This window comes from Mesoplodon densirostris, chromosome 3 (assembly GCF_025265405.1).
Source record: "Mesoplodon densirostris isolate mMesDen1 chromosome 3, mMesDen1 primary haplotype, whole genome shotgun sequence".
In the NCBI taxonomy this organism is placed as follows: Eukaryota; Metazoa; Chordata; class Mammalia; order Artiodactyla; family Ziphiidae; genus Mesoplodon; species Mesoplodon densirostris.
In genome coordinates, this window is record NC_082663.1 from 163,263,368 (window position 1) to 163,281,900 (window position 18,533).

The window sequence follows — 18,533 nt, forward strand, 5'->3', positions numbered from 1 at the left end:
CAGAACTGCAGTTAAGCAATGAAACAGTTAAAACTGCCCTGGGACTTTCCTGGTGGCACAGTGGTTAAGAATCTGCCTGCCAATGCAGGGGACACGAGTTCGTGCCCTGGTCCGGGAAGATCCCACATGCTGCGGAGCAACTAAGCTCGTGCGCCACAACTACTGAGCCTGCGATCTAGAGCCCGCGAGCCACAACTACTGAAGCCCACATACCTAGAGCCCACGGTCTGCAACAAGAGAAGCTAGGGCAATGAGAAGCCCGTGCACCGCAATGAAGGGTAGCCCCCGCTCGCTGCAGCTAGAGAAAGCCCACGCGCAGCAACAAAGAACCAACACAGCCAAAAATAAATAAATAAATAAATTTATAAAGAACACAAAACAAAACCCTACCTTCCTCCATTTTGTGCTTTTGAATCTTTTAAATAACGGTGGCTATAGTCTTCCAATTTTTCTCCCCGTTCCCACAGTCCCCATATACACCTTAGTATACTAAATTCTTTCTCGCCCAAAGTCTCAACCTTATATCTCTAATTCTACTGCCTTCAACTGATCATCTTAAGTTTCGGTTCCTGGGTTCTTGCTAAGCCTTAAACATACAGATACCAGGCAGGAAAGTCTGACCTCCGAAGAGTGCTACCAAATAGTAAATTACCTTTTCACTCACCTATCCTACCTCTTACCTGTTTTGCATCAGTTCTGCCATAAGTTTTAAGATGGGAGTTGTACATGCTGGCTCTCCATACCACTGCTCAACAGCCCTCTGAAGAATGGGAATATATGTTGGGTACCTTTTATAAAGCCTGTTAAAGAATTTAAGGGTCAAAAGAAATATTGTTTCTGAAAATTGGTGCCACTTAAAAAGAAAAAAAAGGAATCCACATTTGTTCTATGTTTAGCATACTTATGAAGTATCATGTAACATATTTAAAGAATTATGCTTAATATTGCAGGAAAGAAAAATAAGTTTAGTTAATGAGGGTAAAAAATGTGAATTGCTATTATCAGAGTTTGTTGGGCATCAAACCACTTAAGAAAAAAATGTTGTTTATTATGTAACTTTTAAAATACATAAAAGTAGAGGTAAATAGTAAACCCCACGTATTTATCTCCCAGCTTAGAAATGATCTACATTCTTTTAAGTTGTTGACTTAACTCTGCTTAGTCCCACTATAACCTCAAGGAACGCTGGGGATGATAGCTTGAAGAAAAGCTTTGGGTAATTTTTAATCTCAACTCAAGGTCAGTTTGCTAAAAGGTAGTCCCTTGTACACTCAAGGAGAAATTCTCAAACACCCTCATCAATACTGAGGAGTGCATGTCTCTGTGAAGTCAATGGCTGAGACCACCAGAACCTGGAAAACTCTGACTCAGCTCCACTGACCCTTTAACCCGTAACTGGCCTCCTCCTAACAAATGGACACAGAAATATAAGGCCTAAAACTGCAGCAGAAAAACCCCTTCCTATACCACTATATCTTCATTTCCTTTTTCTTTTCCTAATCCCTAAATCTGTCTCTTTCTGCTGTTTTTCAATGTACTTGTCGTTTTGTTTCAGATGAAAGTGCTGAACTGAATCACCTCATGTTGTTCCTTTCCTGTGTGGTATGGGTAGTGATCTCCATGGTGAGAAAGATCACAATTTTCTTCCCTGATCTTAGAATAAATTTCAAGTTCCTTAGCATGGCAAACAAGGTCCTTAATATCTGGTCCCTGCCTACCTCCAGTCTCGTCTCTTAGTGCTCCTGCCCTTATCTATGGTTTGGCCATTCTTAATTCTCTGCAAACCCACTGATGCCGACTCTCTCTTGTCTCTATTCCTCTATATGCTGCTTTGTCTGCCTAACACATTCCAAACTGTATTTCAACATCTAGCTCAAGTTTTACTTCCCCTGGAATGGTGAAACTTTCTCTTTTTTGTCAAAAGGAATCAATCTCTTCCTCATCTAAGTTCAATGAGCACTTTGACCACGTCTCTCTTATAACAAACTGTATTATGGTTGGTTGCTTGCGCTACCCATCTGCCCCATTAGATAGTGAGTTTCTCAAGGGCAAAGACCTGTGCTTCCCTACTATGACCTTGTTAATTCCTATTTGTCCCTCATATTTCAATATACATGTCAATTATTCCAAGAAGCCTCCGTGACACCTCCCCTAATTCCCCATGACTAAGTGTGTCTCCTGTGTAAGGCTCTGGTACCCTGTGTTAGTGCTATCATAGCACCTTATCTCTCCTATTATATGCTTTTTGAGAGCACAGCATAGGTACTTATTGTATGCATGGACCTGGCACAAAATAGATTTCAATAAATATTTGTTGTGGTAAACCTGCCAACCTAAAAATGAGGTGTATAGCATACTTGATTAGACCTACCTATGTGATTCTTTTAAGCTGTGCATTTCACTTTGAAGCTTCAGGAAATAATTCACATAACATTTAGTGAAAATAAGCCCTTAAATACCTTAAGAGTGTCAGGCTCCCTAAAAGTGCAAAAAGCAATACTTTTGTCCCCTTAGATATACCATGTTAAGGCTGTATTTGAATATATATGAACAATTTACTTAAGTATTTATTGAAGGCCTATTCTATAAATATATTCTCACTGTTACAGACTCTCTGGAGCCATCAGTGAACCAAACATTACAAAAATCCCTGCCCTCGTGGAATTTATATTCTAATAAGACAGAAAATAAAATAGATATATGATCCTTTAGAAAGTGCTACAAAGGAAATAAGGCAGAGAGATGAGATGAGAAGTGAGTGTATATGTGTGAATGAGGTTTCAGTTGGATGAAAATGAAAAATATAAAATCAATAAACTTGATTATTAACTCTATTTTGTCAGATAACTTATTGTTTTATTTTTTTCTATGGACTAGAAAATCTGTTAGTTTTGATAGATGGTAGATACTCTGTGCTATGTACTGTGCCAGGGATCCAGTGATAAGTAAGACATGGCTTTCTTTCTTGGTGAATTCATGCTTGAGTCTGGGTGGTGCACACATAATAGTAATGCTCTGAGTACCAAAATTCTGAAACAGTGCCCGAGGAGTACAGGTGCGAAAATACTCCACCAAGAGATCTGAGTACAAACTCAGCGATCACGAGTGGGAAAGCATCTGGAAGACTCATCAGGAGACTGAAAAGACCCAAATCTCAGAATCTAAGAATATCATAAGCACACAGAAGCCCCTTTGCAAGGCATTCTAAAGATATCAGGACCATCATATTTTTCAGAGCACACTGTATTCACTATGGGATAAGGCCCAGGATATGAGGGGATGCTCCCTTTTCTGTGTGGAATGAGAGTGGTGCCAACTCTAACATGCTTCTGACAGAGGTGACTGCCACAGAGAAAATGAGTGATTACTGGAAAGCAGAGTAAAGGTCTACCAAGCAGGGAGGTTAAAAGGGTTTCAGAGTGAGAGTGCCAGACTCAGATTACACGGTGAGAATCAGAACCCACTCTAGGAGTTTAATTTTCCAGTGGCCTTGTGAGAACTATGTATATATGGATAGGAGGAGGACAGTGGGAGACCTTAGGTAGAAGTGGCACAGATCTAACTGCTTTCACCTAGATCTCCTCAATGGATTCCTAAGGTCAACACCAGATAAATAAAAAATAAAAAAAATTAATGATATGTTATTGCCTTATAAGATGCTAAATATGAAAAACTGAAAAGAATGAGGTTTGCTTCTTGACGACATCCATCCATCCATCCATCCAATAGTTACTTACTATGTGCTGGACCCCAAGAAAGCATAAATGAGTAAAAAAGTAATTCTTTTCCTCTGAGATTTCACAGTAGAGAAAGCATTCTTAATATACTAGAAGGCAAGAAAAGAGGTTTTTGTTAAAATTTTTAGGAGATAAGAGTGTGAGGATGTGGTTCCAGAACAGAAATAGCCTGCTGGTTCAGAGCTTAATTGAAAGGTATTCCTTGAATGTGAAACATCTATACCTTTGTTCATGGAGGCAAATGTTGCTGGGAAGCCTTCTCTCTTTTGGTCTGGCAAATGCCTATCCATCTTTCAACACCTAGCTCAACTTTTACTTCCCTGGGAAGCCTACTTTTTGCCCCAAATACCAATCTCTTCCTCTTAAATGTTCATATGGTCTTTTGCATGCATCTTTGTTACAATACATTGATGGTTTATTAGTTATTTGTTATGGCCACTAGATTATGAGCTTCTAAGGAGCGATCCATTTTATTCATTCTTATAAAAAGCAATCATTTTATTCATTTCTCATGCTTGGCACAATGCACTCAACATATGCCTGTTCAACAGCAGTTTTTCAGGTTTACTTTCTTCCCTATTTCAGTTTGTCCAACATACTGCTGACTATTCTCTTCTTGAAATACAATTCTGATTCTGTTAGTCAGTCAAAATCATCAATTGCTTTATACCATCTATGGAATAAGGGTCTCAGTTCCTTAGCATGATATTCAAGGGTCCCATACAACCTGCGTGTCCAACCATAAAATAAGTGTATCTTTAACAAAATATCTTCTCTACTACTCTCCTTCCTAAACCTGTGCTTAGACCAACTGAAAACCTCTTACTTCACAGTTCCAATAGTCCAGTCCTACTTATGTGATATGACCCAAAGAAATATCTTCACCTTTACAGAGCCTTTCCTGATGCTCCAGCTAAATGCAATCACTTTATTTCTATCTTTGTTATGGCACTTATCACCTTCTGTATTTTATTACAGTTGTTTAGGTAGATACCTAACTGACTCTATTCAACTGTAAGCTCATTTTGGGGTGGGATTTGAGTGTAAGAAATCTACATCCCTCATGACTCCTAGGACAGTCCTTAGCCAAATTTGCTGAATAAGTGAGCAAATCGGATTCCTTTGTCTCATTCCATATTAGGGAAAGGAACTAACAACAGTGGAGGGGTTATATTTACTTTGTGCCAGACATTGTACTAGGCCCTTTATACATGTCAGTTCACTCACTCCTTACAGCATACCTGTGATACAAGTATTATTAGCCCTGTTTTATGGAGGAGAAAACTGTGATTCTGAGACGTTAAGTAATTTACCCCAAACCCCACAGGTTGTTAAGTGGTGAACCCAGGACTGGAACCTAAGACTGTCCTATTCCAAAGTTCTTTTTTTTCCCCTACAAATCTCATTGTCTTGCCTTGTCTTTGTAAAATGTGTTTATGCATATTAAACAACAGCACTGACTGCGTGATTGAAAAACAGTGTACTCAAAGGTCAGGATTATGACAATTAAAAGAATGAGTGTGAGGAAATAGCATCCTACACGTTCTCTTATTTTTAGTTTTTTCAATTTCCCGCTGGGTTTTTGATACTTAAGTGTAAGTATGATCTGGAAAAAGTTTAACCAAGGTGACTAAATACAGTGCCAGGTAAGGTGCTTTTATATTGTTGCATTCTCACAACAGGGGCAAAGAAATAGCAGTGATTCTTCTTCTGTTCTCCAGTAGTGGGACAATTTATCAACATGGTTGCTGTGTAGTTTCAGGCAATTTAGGTTTGGAAGGACAGAGTGGTAAGCAATGTAGTTCGTGTACCAGTTAATGCAGTCAGTGTTTATAGAAATGTTTTTAAATTAAATAGCTAACCACTAAAATAGCGTTTTATCAAATAGTCACGATAAATAAAATGCATTTTGACTTTAAGATGACATGTGCTCTTATAGGATGTTTCTTCTGTATGCTAAGGACTATACAGCAAATTAAAGAACACACATTTATGTGGATAAAAGGCAAATAAACTTTCTCCAGCAGTAATATTAGAATCATCACTGACAGTTTGACATATCAATATTTTAGGAAGAATAAATGACTTTCATATCCATGTTTTTTTTTTAATCATATACTTGCTCATTTTTACATTACTAGAATACTTTGGAAAGAATCTGTACTCTTACCACCTGAAACTGCTTAAAGTATTTCAAAATATTTTAATAAAGCTCTTCGAATTATCAAATAATGTAACTTTTAAACAAATTTTACTATTATTATAAATATTTGCTCTTTTATCCCTTGCCCAAAGGAAAACTATAAATCTTGCCTCAACTGAATGAACACCATTTATCATATTCATTTTGTTGTCAATACAATTATGAAAAGCCTTTTGGCCTTTTCCCAAGGAAGCTGATTTGCTACTGAAACTCAATCATTATAAGCAAGGCCGGTACCAAGCCATCCCGTTTGGCAATCTAGCATAACTTCCTGCATAACTGACACTTCGTCCTCCGTCCCTGATCCTAATAACATCAACGTCTACAGTCAGATGGAGGAGACAGTGGTTTCTAGTCCAAAACAAAACAGTTAGGTCCCAAGGTTTTCCGTTTGCTATTTTCTGCCATCTGCTGGACAAAAGTTTTATTTCAGATAGGTGCCCAAAAGAAGGAGTAAAGTGAGGCAATGGAAAACAGACTTAATTAAAAACTTAAATTACAATATGTTCTATAAATTTTAGGCAGTATCAATTATGACAGATATTTCTATTCTTTGATGCTAAGGGAAAAGTTCTTATCTGAACTCTTAGTTAAGATTGTTGCTGAGAAAAACGTGAAGCATTAATTGCTGGACCTCCTAGAGTTGTAGGTTGGCTTTAAGATCACCATCAATTTTAAAGTGCTAAAATTAGGTTTTTACAATATTTCAAATAAGTGAAAGTTTTTGCTTTGTGAGCTTGTATTTATGTTTAGAGAAATGAAAGGGTCATATGTAATTCCAGTTTATTCTGCACAGTTAAAAGAGTTGTATGACTTTCCATGTTAAAATCTACAATTTCTGTACATGTACTTTGTATGCTGATATAAAGACATACATGATTTCTAAACAGCATGGAAAATTCTTATCTCTAACCCTTCTATGGGCACATAAATCTGATGAGGTAGGTTTTAATAGTAAGTAAAAATGTAAGTAAGTATTCAAAATTAATGTTAAACGATTTCTTTAATGTGTAGCGTTCTCCCTGAAACATGCCCAGATCCTGTTAGTTATGTTTTCGGCCATAACTGTGTCATCAGTACTTGAAGATTGCCTTTAAGAAGTGTCTTTTGTAATTTAATCTATGAGGGAAGTTTCTTTTGTAATTCAATTCATGAGGGAAGTTCTTACTTATGAAAAGAAGGGTTTGAAAAGAGCAACTGACAAATACTGTAACTTAAAAAATAACTTTAAGGTTACAGAATTTTCTTACGGTGCTCTGATGGTTTCATGTATAAAGGCATGAAAACAGATGTTACACTCACATGACTTATATAAACTATCACTTTCTGTTAAGATCAAAGAGGATTCGTACAATATTGATAAAACAATATTAATAGTAACCATTTATGACTACCTATTATGTTGTAGACATTATACAAAGTGCGTTACCTATTTCAATGGTTACAATAGGCCATGATACTGGATGTCTCCTTTTTTAGATGAGGAAACTCAGAGAGGTGAAAAGACTTGCCAAAGTTTACACAGAAAATGGAGAGTTAGGAATTGAAGCCAGGTCTGCCTAACACCAAATCTTTTTACTATTAAGGATGAGGCATTTCTGTGGGGGGATGTTTGTTTCCTTGTTTATTTATTTTGCTGTCTGTACTAAGCCTGGGCAAAGGTAAGTTCAAATTTTATATCAAATGAAAATCCTAACGACTTATTTCCCCCTTTTCATGTCCATTAATATTTTCATGATGATGAAAAACTACAGCATGATAAACTGAGCCTCAAAGAGATAAAGTGACCTCAGCTCTGCTATTTGAGATAGAGTAGGAATCCAAATCTCCTTGAAAATGCCAAACGGTAGGATCCATTGATCTTGAGTTAGAGACGTCAGCCCAATTATCCCCAACATAAACAATCATTTGGGGATGTGATTTTTTAAGGTGTCAATATTTAATGGCACCAAAAAAGTGACCTCTCTGAGCTGGGTCTCCAAATGCTGTGCTCAGTTATCTGTATTGCTGCCACTGTGCTGTAATTTTTAGCTGATTACACATTAGTTCATTTAGCTTTGTTTCCTCTTCCCTACTGTGCCATACTATTAAACGAAAGCCAGGGGCCTGGCATCCCTCTGTGCACAGAGCTGGTATTGTCACAGTGTAATAAGGATACATCCAGTCAAACAGCATGGTGTAGCTGGTCTTTGTGTTCAGTGCAAAGGCAATCCCTCGAAGATCTCTTGCCAGCCCGATCAACAGACGCTGTCAGTGGGAAAGAGACACAGTAATTGATTTTCACGTTAGCACAGAGCAGATGGAGTAATAATCAGGCAATAATGACCACATATCTGATTTTGATTCATTAGCTAAAATGTCTCGCTCAGATCTCTTTCTATAGAAAGTCATAGACTTTTTAAGCAAACAGACCATCACATCTGCTGACCAACTCTGCTTCTTATAAATTGAGCTGAGTCATGATTCCAATAGCTTAGAAACATTTAGATTCCTAACATACTTTTTCTGAATAACGCCAAATTAGGAAAAAAAAAAGAGTATTGATAATTCCACGAAACAGAAATGTACAGGGTATAGACATTATTTAATAACAACAAATCTTAACCACATTGGCTTGCAAGAAATCAGTCCCACTATGCAATTTGGAGTCTAACCTGAAAGCACACTGGCATTTAAAGATCCCTAAGGAATATCTTTAGTAACTTAGGACAAAATGAAACTGGCCAGATGACCTATTGGTACCGTGGCATACCCAGAATGGCATTCACATTCCCCAAGCAAGGAAAAGATATAAGGAAAAGAGTTCTACACTCAATATCAGAAGACTTGAATTTAAACCCAGCTTTACTTCTTAACTGTAAGACTTAAGGCAAGGCAAATTATCAATCTCAGTTTTCTCATCTCTGAAAGGGGCTAATAATGCCTCTCTCACAGAGGCACTGTCAGGAATAAATTTAATAAATTTATATAAAAATGCCTAACAAGAGCCTGATACATATGTAAGTGTTCCATAAATACTTAGTTTTAGAGCAAACAAAACAAAACAAAATGAAAACTTGACTCTTAAATAGAAGAGATCTGACTTGTACTCTGGACCCTTAATTAAGCTGTCCTTAGGAAGATGCTTGGGAAGTGAAAAAGAAAATCCATGAACAGATGCTAGAATGTCAGAACAAAGAGTACAAATAAACATAATTGCAAAACAAGGGGGTGGGATAATTGAGATATGCAACTGTGATTTCTGAAGATACTGTTTTCAGTGGAAATATTCTGCCAGAAAATGGTCTCTGAACTATTTTATCAGATTTTCTTTTCCGCACACTTTGGTAATAAATGAAAGTCTCTTTAGGAAGGCATTTAAATTATCATTAAGGACTTGGAAGTGAATGCTGACCCTCATCTTAATGACTAAAAAAATTTCAAAGTAGGAAACAGTTTGCGTCACAAGTATCTGTAATTTTTGATCCCCCTTCCCTGATGCCCCACACCTAAAAGGTGTTAGGTGACTCAATATAACTGGAAGTTGTTTATAAGAATATTCAGTTTCTATCCTGTGTAACAGCTTATAGAATGATGGTAATCTGAATTTCTGAATCTGTAAACCCTGAACTTTTGTTTCTGCTTCTTTAAATAACTTATTCTTTTTCCTTTCATAATCTCACCAGTCCTTGTTTTTCTATAATCGGCCAGTCTCTCTGTGTAGTTCCCTTACGTGACTGCTATTTTTTTTTAAACCATTTTGCCTTTTATGTAACCTGTTTTCATCACCTGGAACCTATTCTCCTCTTTCTCAGCTTTCTACATTTCTTGCAGCTTCCAGAACAGAATACGTCTTCTAAGAAGTCTTTGAACAATTCTATTCTGACTAATTCTCTTTGTAGTCTTCCTATTAAAGTGGCCTTTTTTGATTCTATTTTTACTATGTACACTTACAAATTACAGGCTACTCTTCAAATAATCTTTAGTTTTCACATATACATAAGGTACTCATCACCATTCAACTCTAAATCGGTCAACAGGAGCAATAAGTTTTACTTTGTGTCTAGTGCAAAAGGCTCTTAAAATATTTTAGACTATCCTTATTACACAAAAAGGTTAATATTTATTTCATCACAAATTTTTTTCTTAAGAGACGCCAAGTTCATAGAAGGGCTCTAACTGACTCAAATCTATGAAATTATATCCATTTTAGAAAATGTTACTCCAAAGCAGAGGAAGCATAAGACAATATAATAACTAAATATGTTTTCAAAAGATTCAACTGAGCAGGAAAATGCAGTGTTAATGTGAGAAACAGATCTCTCATACTCAAACAATCTTGTATCTCAAAGCAGCAAGAGTACTGTAATAATCTATACAGACACTCAAACAACACTAAGGAAGTACTTTCTTGACAGTCAAAACATACCCAGTTCTGGTATGAGACCAGGAAAACTGTTATCAAGGAGCTCAACCAGGCTATCAAACAATCTCAGAGATCAAGGGACGATCTGAAGTTTAGGGGAGGAAGAGCCACAATTTACCATCTCACTTAAAACAGTACAAAGAGGTTTATTTCAAAAGTTGCCTTTCTCCTACAGTTAGTCAACACTTGACTGACCTGAAAAATGAGAGGCCCTTATAAAGTGAGGCTGTTTGGGGGAGTGGGCGGGTCTGGGGTATCTAATCCTAAGGATTCCTTTTTTTGGATAGTTCAAGGAGAAACTGCTCGGTGCTGCAGTCTCCTGCATGGTGAATGGCCGTCTGTGTGCCAAGTGTGAGACGGATGGGCTGGGAAACAGTTGAAATGCGGCTCCTTCCACCCTGACCTCCAAAACAGGGTTTCTAATGGAAAGTCTGACAGACCCTTTACTGTAGTGGCACTACTGGGGGCAGCTATAATATTATCCTCATAATTCTACTATATAATAACAACAAAGAAGAAGAAGGTGAAGGGTCATTGTGCTTTGTCTTTAGAATTAAGATGGCTGTCTTCATCCTTACAGCATACTCTTAATTCTGGAGACACATCTTAATAACCTCTAAATAGTTCCAACAAAAGAGCCGTGTCAGAGGAATGAGCAGGCCCCAAGGTGTTTCAACTGGAGTGTTTTCATCTGCCTTTATTGCTCTATCCCTCTCCAGAATTAAGGCAATAACCTGTGATAAATTATTCAGGAACTGCTACAGGGATCAAAGCAAAATCATTCTGTTAAAGTGCTGTTTGCAACATTTGGCACTTAGTGCGAAAACTTTTAATGTGCGCATGCTGAAAATCTAGGATTTTAAATAATTTAACATTGTGGAGTTTTTACGAAGGGACTAAAGATAGCAGGTTCCTATTTAACTGCTCCTCTTCCTCCTAGAAGTTTTCATTCATTTCCCTTAAAACTGATGACGTCATGGCCAAAACAAAAATGATGCATGGGGAGTCAGAGTACTGGACTATATTTTACTATGGGTACAATCACAGGGGGGAAACACGTACTCTGAACTAACGCTTTAGAGCCAGGGTTTGTCACAGCAATTTCTTTCTTTTTCCCTTTCCTTTGAAAAGAGAAACCCAAGACAAAAATTCAACGTTCTCTTCAATTTTATTAGGACTAAGTAAGAAAACAAAGCTATAAATTTAAGAGTTTTACAGCATTTCCTTCTCTCACAACCATATTTCAATTTGGCAATGTAGGTCCTTAATGCTTATGTTTATCCTGAAATCTGCATTTGAAAAAATATCTATCAATAGGCAGTCAGAAAATCCTGGTAAGGGTTGCAAATTAAATGAATTTGGCAGTCCTGCCGCATTTTCATAGAGATATTTTAACAGCATCACCTCCTGTGGATTGGAATACTAAATACTTTATTGAAGAACAAAACAGAACTGTTTTTATCTCTAGTACTTGCAAAATGAAGTACCTGAAAGCACTTCTGCATGTATTATTTATTCATCATGATAGAAAAATAGCCTTAACCTAATAAATTACATTTAAAAGCATTTAGTGCAAAAGTTTTGTTTATGATAAAGCAACAGATTTAGTTCTTTATTGGTAGCTTAAAGCACCAAGTTTTCTTTATACAAATTAGACAGATGGTGCTTACAGTAGAATTTACTAAAGGTCTGTCACAACAAATGCAGCCAAGCTGCATATTTAATCACTGCAGAATCTTGTCTACCTGCAGCTGCCAACTGCTAATCCAATTTCCCTGATAAATGTGGCAAGAGACACGATCAGCAATAAAGAGCATCTAACTCCATTTTCCTGCAGGGCGTCTTTTGATGAACATTTAGGACGGAAGCACGGAGTGCACTGTGTGGCCTTGGTTCGTGGCAGCTGCATGCATTCTGAGGCACAGTTCTCAGGTTACTCACTTAATTCTGCCACTATCATTACGTTGCTATTGATCTCAGTAGCTGTTGCCTACACAGCATTACTCTAGATGAAGCTGAATCAGGCAGTTATCATGCATCAAACTTGCTCAAAAGCCTGGAGATTTCCCCTTAATTACTTGTGATTTTATTTGCAAATACCGTTAAAGTGTAATCAAGCAGTCACTTTCCAGGGTCGTTAAGAACTTGCTGGTTTAGGGATATATCACTGGAACTCCATTAAAAATGACTCGAGGAAGATGGTTTCTATCAAACTAGATGGGATTACATCAAAACGGGCTTGGAGTATAATGAAATCTTCAAATGAGACAAATGTAATTTTTATAAAGATAGTGTTTTTCAACCTCACGGCTTCTTTTTGATATAAAGGGCAGCAATAACCACCTTAAAGTTGCAAAGATTTTTTTGGTCATTAAAAATATTTGGGAGACATCTAAAAAACATAGCTAACCTGAGTAGAAACTCTGGGGAAGAATTTCAGCAACACTACAAACACAAAGAAAATCTCTAAGATCCTTTTTTGGTTTTAAAAATTCTATGACTATTCCATGTTGATAAACATTCATTTCAAAAACTCTATGTCAAAATAAAAGGTATAGTATTTGGTTAATTATTTTTTAGTACAAGAATTACACTGGGGCCTCCCTGGTGGCGCAAGTGGTTGAGAGTCCGCCTGCCGATGCAGGGGATACGGGTTCGTGCCCCGGTCTGGGAGGATCCCATATGCCGCGGAGCGGCTGGGCCCGTGAGCCATGGCCGCTGAGCCTGCGCGTCCGGAGCCTGTGCTCCGCAACGGGGGAGGCCACAACAGTGAGAGGCCCACATACCGCAAAAAAAAAAAAAAAAAAAAAAAAAAAAAAAAAAAAAAAGAATTACACTGAATAATCACCAAAGGCCATCATTCTTCTATGTGGCTTCTTACTGCTAATTTATTTTTTTTGGTAGAAGAAGAGGAGCCATGCAAAATGACTGTCAATATTTTCAACACATTTCAAATAAGAATAAAACATGACTCAAGTATCACCAACAAAGGTGCCTACATTTTCGGTATATATTTATTAGTCTTTCAAGAATAATAACCAGTGTCAATCTATTTAATACAGCCCTGATACATCAGAATTTCGGAAGATGTTATTCCTATTTAGCAGATCTTGTGCTCCCCATCCCCCATATTAAAATATGGGGCTGTTTTGTCACAAACAGCTTGCTACACTTAAGGATTTTACTAATAAAACATAATGTTGTCTTAGAGAGTATGACTGTTGCCACAGCTGAACTGACTTGTCAAATCAATCCTAATATGGCTCCCACAGGCACATAAAAACCTTATTTAGCTATCAGTTATCCTAATCACTTTGTTCAGTTTAAGAATGCAATACTTCAAGACCAGCTCCTATTTATACATATATGCCTAGCCATTTAATAAAGTCTTGATTTATACAAACTCTTGTTTAAAAATATTTAGAGATGTAGTATTTTAGCATGTGTACATTTGTGCATTCCTCCATATAAATATGTCGAAACATATAGTGTGGGGTAGATGAGGGAACAGGGACGTTTAAAGTGGTGTCGTACCCACGAGAAATGTTCTTTTAAAAGGTACTGCCACGAGAGACAAATGTATCATCTAATCATAAGCTATCTGAAATCATTCGATAACCTCAAAGTCCATTTGTATAAGAAACTAGAAAAGTACTTATATGAAAAGTACAACTCAAAGACACATGCAGTTGGGAAATTAAGATTGATGGAAGCACGAAGCACAAATCACACACAAATATGCAGATCTTTTTCTGAATCTATACATCCTAGAATGAACAAAATCGTCTTTTCTCATGTTCGGAAACAAACCCACCTTTACATCTTCTTGTTTAAAGTTGTTATTGAATATCTGTATCACTGTTTCAAAAGAGACTGTAAGAGGCAGCATGAAATTCTCAAATTCGTCCTCATCTTCGCCTATCAGGAAAACAAAAGGGTCATTACGCTTTAAGATGCATGCTATTGTCCATTAGCCTTCACAGTGAGTGCTTCATTCAGGCTTAGAAATGTTCTTGAGAAGGGGTCAGCCTGCATTCACATCCATACCACATTCTGTGCTTTGGCTCATTGAATATTCTGGTGTTTTGCCTTCTCTTTTGCACCAAATGAAATAGCAAAATTACTTACCAGCCATATTTTCCCCTGGCTCTTTACTGGATCAAGTAGACTTATGCCCCAGGCTTCTCAGCCCTTCAGCTCTTAGGGCCCCCAGAGCTTCCCTAATGCCTCAAGGAAAGGCACTTTCAAAGCCTCAGAGAACAGGATCTTTTTTCCCTTTCTCTTTAGGTGCCAAGGCCCTAAAGGGCCCACAGACTCAGGTGCCCAGATAGCCCTAAGTTATTATTCTCTTTTATTTATGTTCTTTTTTTAAAAATTAATTTGTTAAATAGATGTCAGGGAAACTTTTATCTCCAAACGGGATAGGGTCCCTCATGGGTCATTTGGATTTTAAGTACATTCTCCATGAGTACACTTCCTTTTGCAATAAGCTTCTTTTCCTTTATATAAAAAAGGGAAAAGAGACATTTTCTATTGTTTTTTCACTTTGAAGGTAGAATCTTCATTTAACATATGGATATGTTACACAATTGATAATTTATCCTTTTCAAAAGGGGTTTCCTTCAAATGAGAAAGTTTTCTCATTCATCCTATGCCACAGGGAATTGTGAGTCCCACTTTACTGATGAAGAAACAGGCAGAGAAATGTTAAGTGAATTGCTCAAGGTAGCATACTTAGTTGGAGGTGTAACTATACTGTCCAGACCTCCTGATTTCTATGCTAGCAGTTTTTAAGTAGAGAATTAGAGAGGAAATAAGATCTCAGAGAAGAGATCAGTGGTTCTTAAAGTTTGGTCCTTGACCTAGCAGCATCAGCATCACCTGGGAACATGTTAGATATAAAAACCCGGGTTTCATCCCAGATCCAGCAATTTTTGTTTTAAGAAGCCCTCCAGGTAACTCAGATGCATGTAAATGTTTGAGAAACACCGGCCTATATATTATTCTACAGATAAGGAGAGCGAGGTCCAAGGCCACATACACAGAAAATCAATGGCAGAATCAGGATCTTTTGACTCTTAAGGAGTGGCTGATCTGGATGACCCTGATCTTTTGTGACTCCTCTTTTCCCTTTAATCTTACATACTTTGTTTCTGGAGTCCAACAGATTCAGGGACTTAGCTTTCTTCAGAAAGAGATGTCAAAAGGCCAATGAGTCTTTCCTAGTATGCTGTTCGACACAAGGATCAGGGTGCTAGGTGAAGGGGAAAGTAAACCAAATTATAGTGACCTCGTGGTGCAATGGTAGTACGTGTGACTCCAAATTATAACCCCTGCCCTGTCAACTAGCTATGTGACGAAGTTACTCCTCTTAGGTACACCCTCTGTCAACTGGGGATAACATGAGAGACCTTTATAGGAGCAAGTTTTATTTTTCAAAGCCCAGGTCAAATGATAGCTTTCTTAATGTCTGAGCTAAGCTCCCCTTCAAGTACTAAGATCCTACTGCAAGTATTCCCCTTCTCCCTTTGGGTTCTCACAGCATTTTGTCTGATTCTTCACCTTTGTCTGATCCTTTAGATAGCATTTATCAGTCTGCTGTGAATGGCAGATATTTTAGCGGACAGCTAATACTAACACTTAATAATACCACCTATATCATTCTACCACTACCACCATTTGATGAAGGTTACTGTGGGGATTAAATGAGATAAAATTTATAACGTGTATATGTAAATTATTAGATCTATCAGCCCACACTGATAGTATCTTTGGCTTTGCTTCTGGAGAACCGAGACTGCATCTTTTCATTTCTCTGTGAAGGAGAATGATGTAGGTTAAGCCCCTGCAATAAACAGACCCAGTGTCTGGCTCCACCATGTACTGTTTAACTTTGGATACTTAGCTGATCACTTTGTGTCTCAGTTTTCTCATCTACAAAATAAGGATAAATACCTATCTTTGAGGATTATTGTGTACATTAAATGTTTTAACACAGGAAAAATAGATGATGCACCTAGAACAGTGCCTGGTACATATTAGGGAAATACTGTATTTGAATGAAAAGTAATTGCTCAATTAAAGGTAAAAATTTAAAAATACCTTATTTTCTTAATACCTAATACAGAAAAATTACTAACTGAAGCAAACATCAAATCCTTAAATATATAATACATTATATTTTAAGCCATGTAATCTTACTCTTCTAGTATGGAATTAATGAGAACAGTGATAATGATCACTGCAGGTAGATAAGGGTGCTAGAGAGAGTGGATGCTTTGGAAGTTCTATGCTTGAATCCTGGTTCTGCTACTATTAGCTGTCTGCTTTTGGATAAAGTCTCTTCACTCATCTGTAATTAAGAGACATAATATTTACTTCATAAAGTTAGCTGTGAGGATTAAATGACAAAACACTTGTAAGCCCCCTTGCTCAGTGTCTGGCACTTAATAAATGATAGCCAGGAGAATTTTTGTTGTTTTGAGTTTAACATGAACTTAACAGAGGTGATTATGGTGGTCAAATAAAATGTGATCACGAGGTTACCAGCCCAATACCCTTCCTCTGGGAGCAAGGTAAGGAGGTTTACTCAGAACAAAGACAAACTCAGAACTTGAACATTTAAACCCTGCCTTAGTATACTGAGCTACAGACCAAAAAAACTTCCATCTCTTTCCTCAATCAAATTTTGAGGCAAATAGGGACATCAGGAGCACAAGAGAAAGCCACCAAAATGTGAAGGGAGAAATCAAGGAGCAAATACTAAAGAAAGCAAGGTGAGCGGCAATTCTACTTAAATGTCACTTCCTCAGAAAGGACTTCACTGACCACTCTAAAACAGTACCCCAGTGTGTGCCCTCCCCCCTCACCTACTTTCCCACCCCATAAACTACTTCACTGTTCTTATGGGACTTACTATGACTGGCTATTAATTTACATATTTATTCATTGTCTTTCCTACTAGAATGTAAGCTCCTTGGGGAAGGAACTTGGTCTGTCTTGATCACGCGACTGTATCCCCAGTACCTAGAGGAGGGTCTGCTGGTCAAGTAATATTTGTGTAGTGACTGAATAACAGTAGTTATTTCTTGAGTACTTCTTATGTGCAGTCAATGAATGTGGTACTTAATTTACTCAACAAACACCTATGTAGCTCTTACTACCTTCAAAGCACTGTTGTAAGTCATTACCAGTCACAACAATCCTGTAAACTAGTATGATGATTTCCTCCATTTTCCATGTGAACAGAGAGGTTGAAGGAGTTAAGTAGTTTGTCCAACATCCTCTGCCTGGTAAATGTCAGTGAACCAGGGTCTCCAATTAGTTCTGCTTTACCCCTCAACTTCATGTTCCTCCCTCCATGTCTCTGATGGGGTGGAGGTGTCAGAGGTAGGGACTGAAGTCAGGGTCACAAAATCTTGACTTTGCAGTTGCATGAAGTCAGGGGTGAAGTCAGAGGGTGAAGAACAATTAGCTTGGTTCTGGTGAGGAGAAAGGAATTCCTCAGCAGTCACTTGAGTTTAAGGTAGGCAAACGAGAGACGCTGGTGCATTATTCCTATAGAAACGTTTATGTTTCAGGTAGCACTGTTCCTATTATTGCAATGTGATATGTTGTATCATCTAAGCTAGAAAACTGGTCATTTTTTTACCTCATGCAAACAACTTTATACAACACCTATTAAGGATTTTTTCCTCATTTGTATTACCCAAGGAGGTATCATTTACTGTTTCTGAAACGAAAAGAGAAAACATGTGCTCTTACAACTTTACATTCAAGTATGCACTCATATATTATATTTAGTATGCCAAATCTACATGTGATCATTTTATGAATAATAATGGAAGCTGCCAGTTTTTTTTTTTTCTAACAAGACGAGGGCCCAGACACCAGTATAATTTGAGGGTGAAGTGCCAATTTATAGGCTACTATTTTCATTGGCATCAGAAAGTAAATACTAACGTAACATCCTAAGTTCTCAGTCGTGCATAGATAAAAATAATATTCCTCAGTGTCGCCTTAAAAAAATGCACAACATGAGAATTGCGAGTTATGTTTTATTTGGGGCAAAATGAGGCCTACAGTCCGGGAAACAGCATTTCAGATAGCTCTCAGAAACTGCCCTAAAGAGGTTGGGGAGAAGGTCAGTATACATGTGATTTTGGTGAAGGGGAAGTACATGCAATCC

The 18,533-nt window shown here is 37.5% G+C and overlaps 1 protein-coding gene across 4 annotated transcripts in view; it reads right to left on the reverse strand.

The window, feature by feature from the left end:
- RANBP17 (RAN binding protein 17) overlaps positions 1–18,533 on the reverse strand; it is a 314,617-nt gene that overhangs the window by 59,146 nt on the left and 236,938 nt on the right. For all 4 annotated transcript variants that reach the window (XM_060092536.1, XM_060092535.1, XM_060092537.1 and 1 more), the window contains 3 exons: positions 14,160–14,263; positions 8,099–8,187; positions 681–788 (listed from right to left, as the gene is read on the reverse strand). In XM_060092536.1, the coding sequence (XP_059948519.1) occupies positions 681–788; positions 8,099–8,187; positions 14,160–14,263 (301 nt within the window). The remainder of the gene's footprint in view (positions 1–680; positions 789–8,098; positions 8,188–14,159; positions 14,264–18,533) is intronic.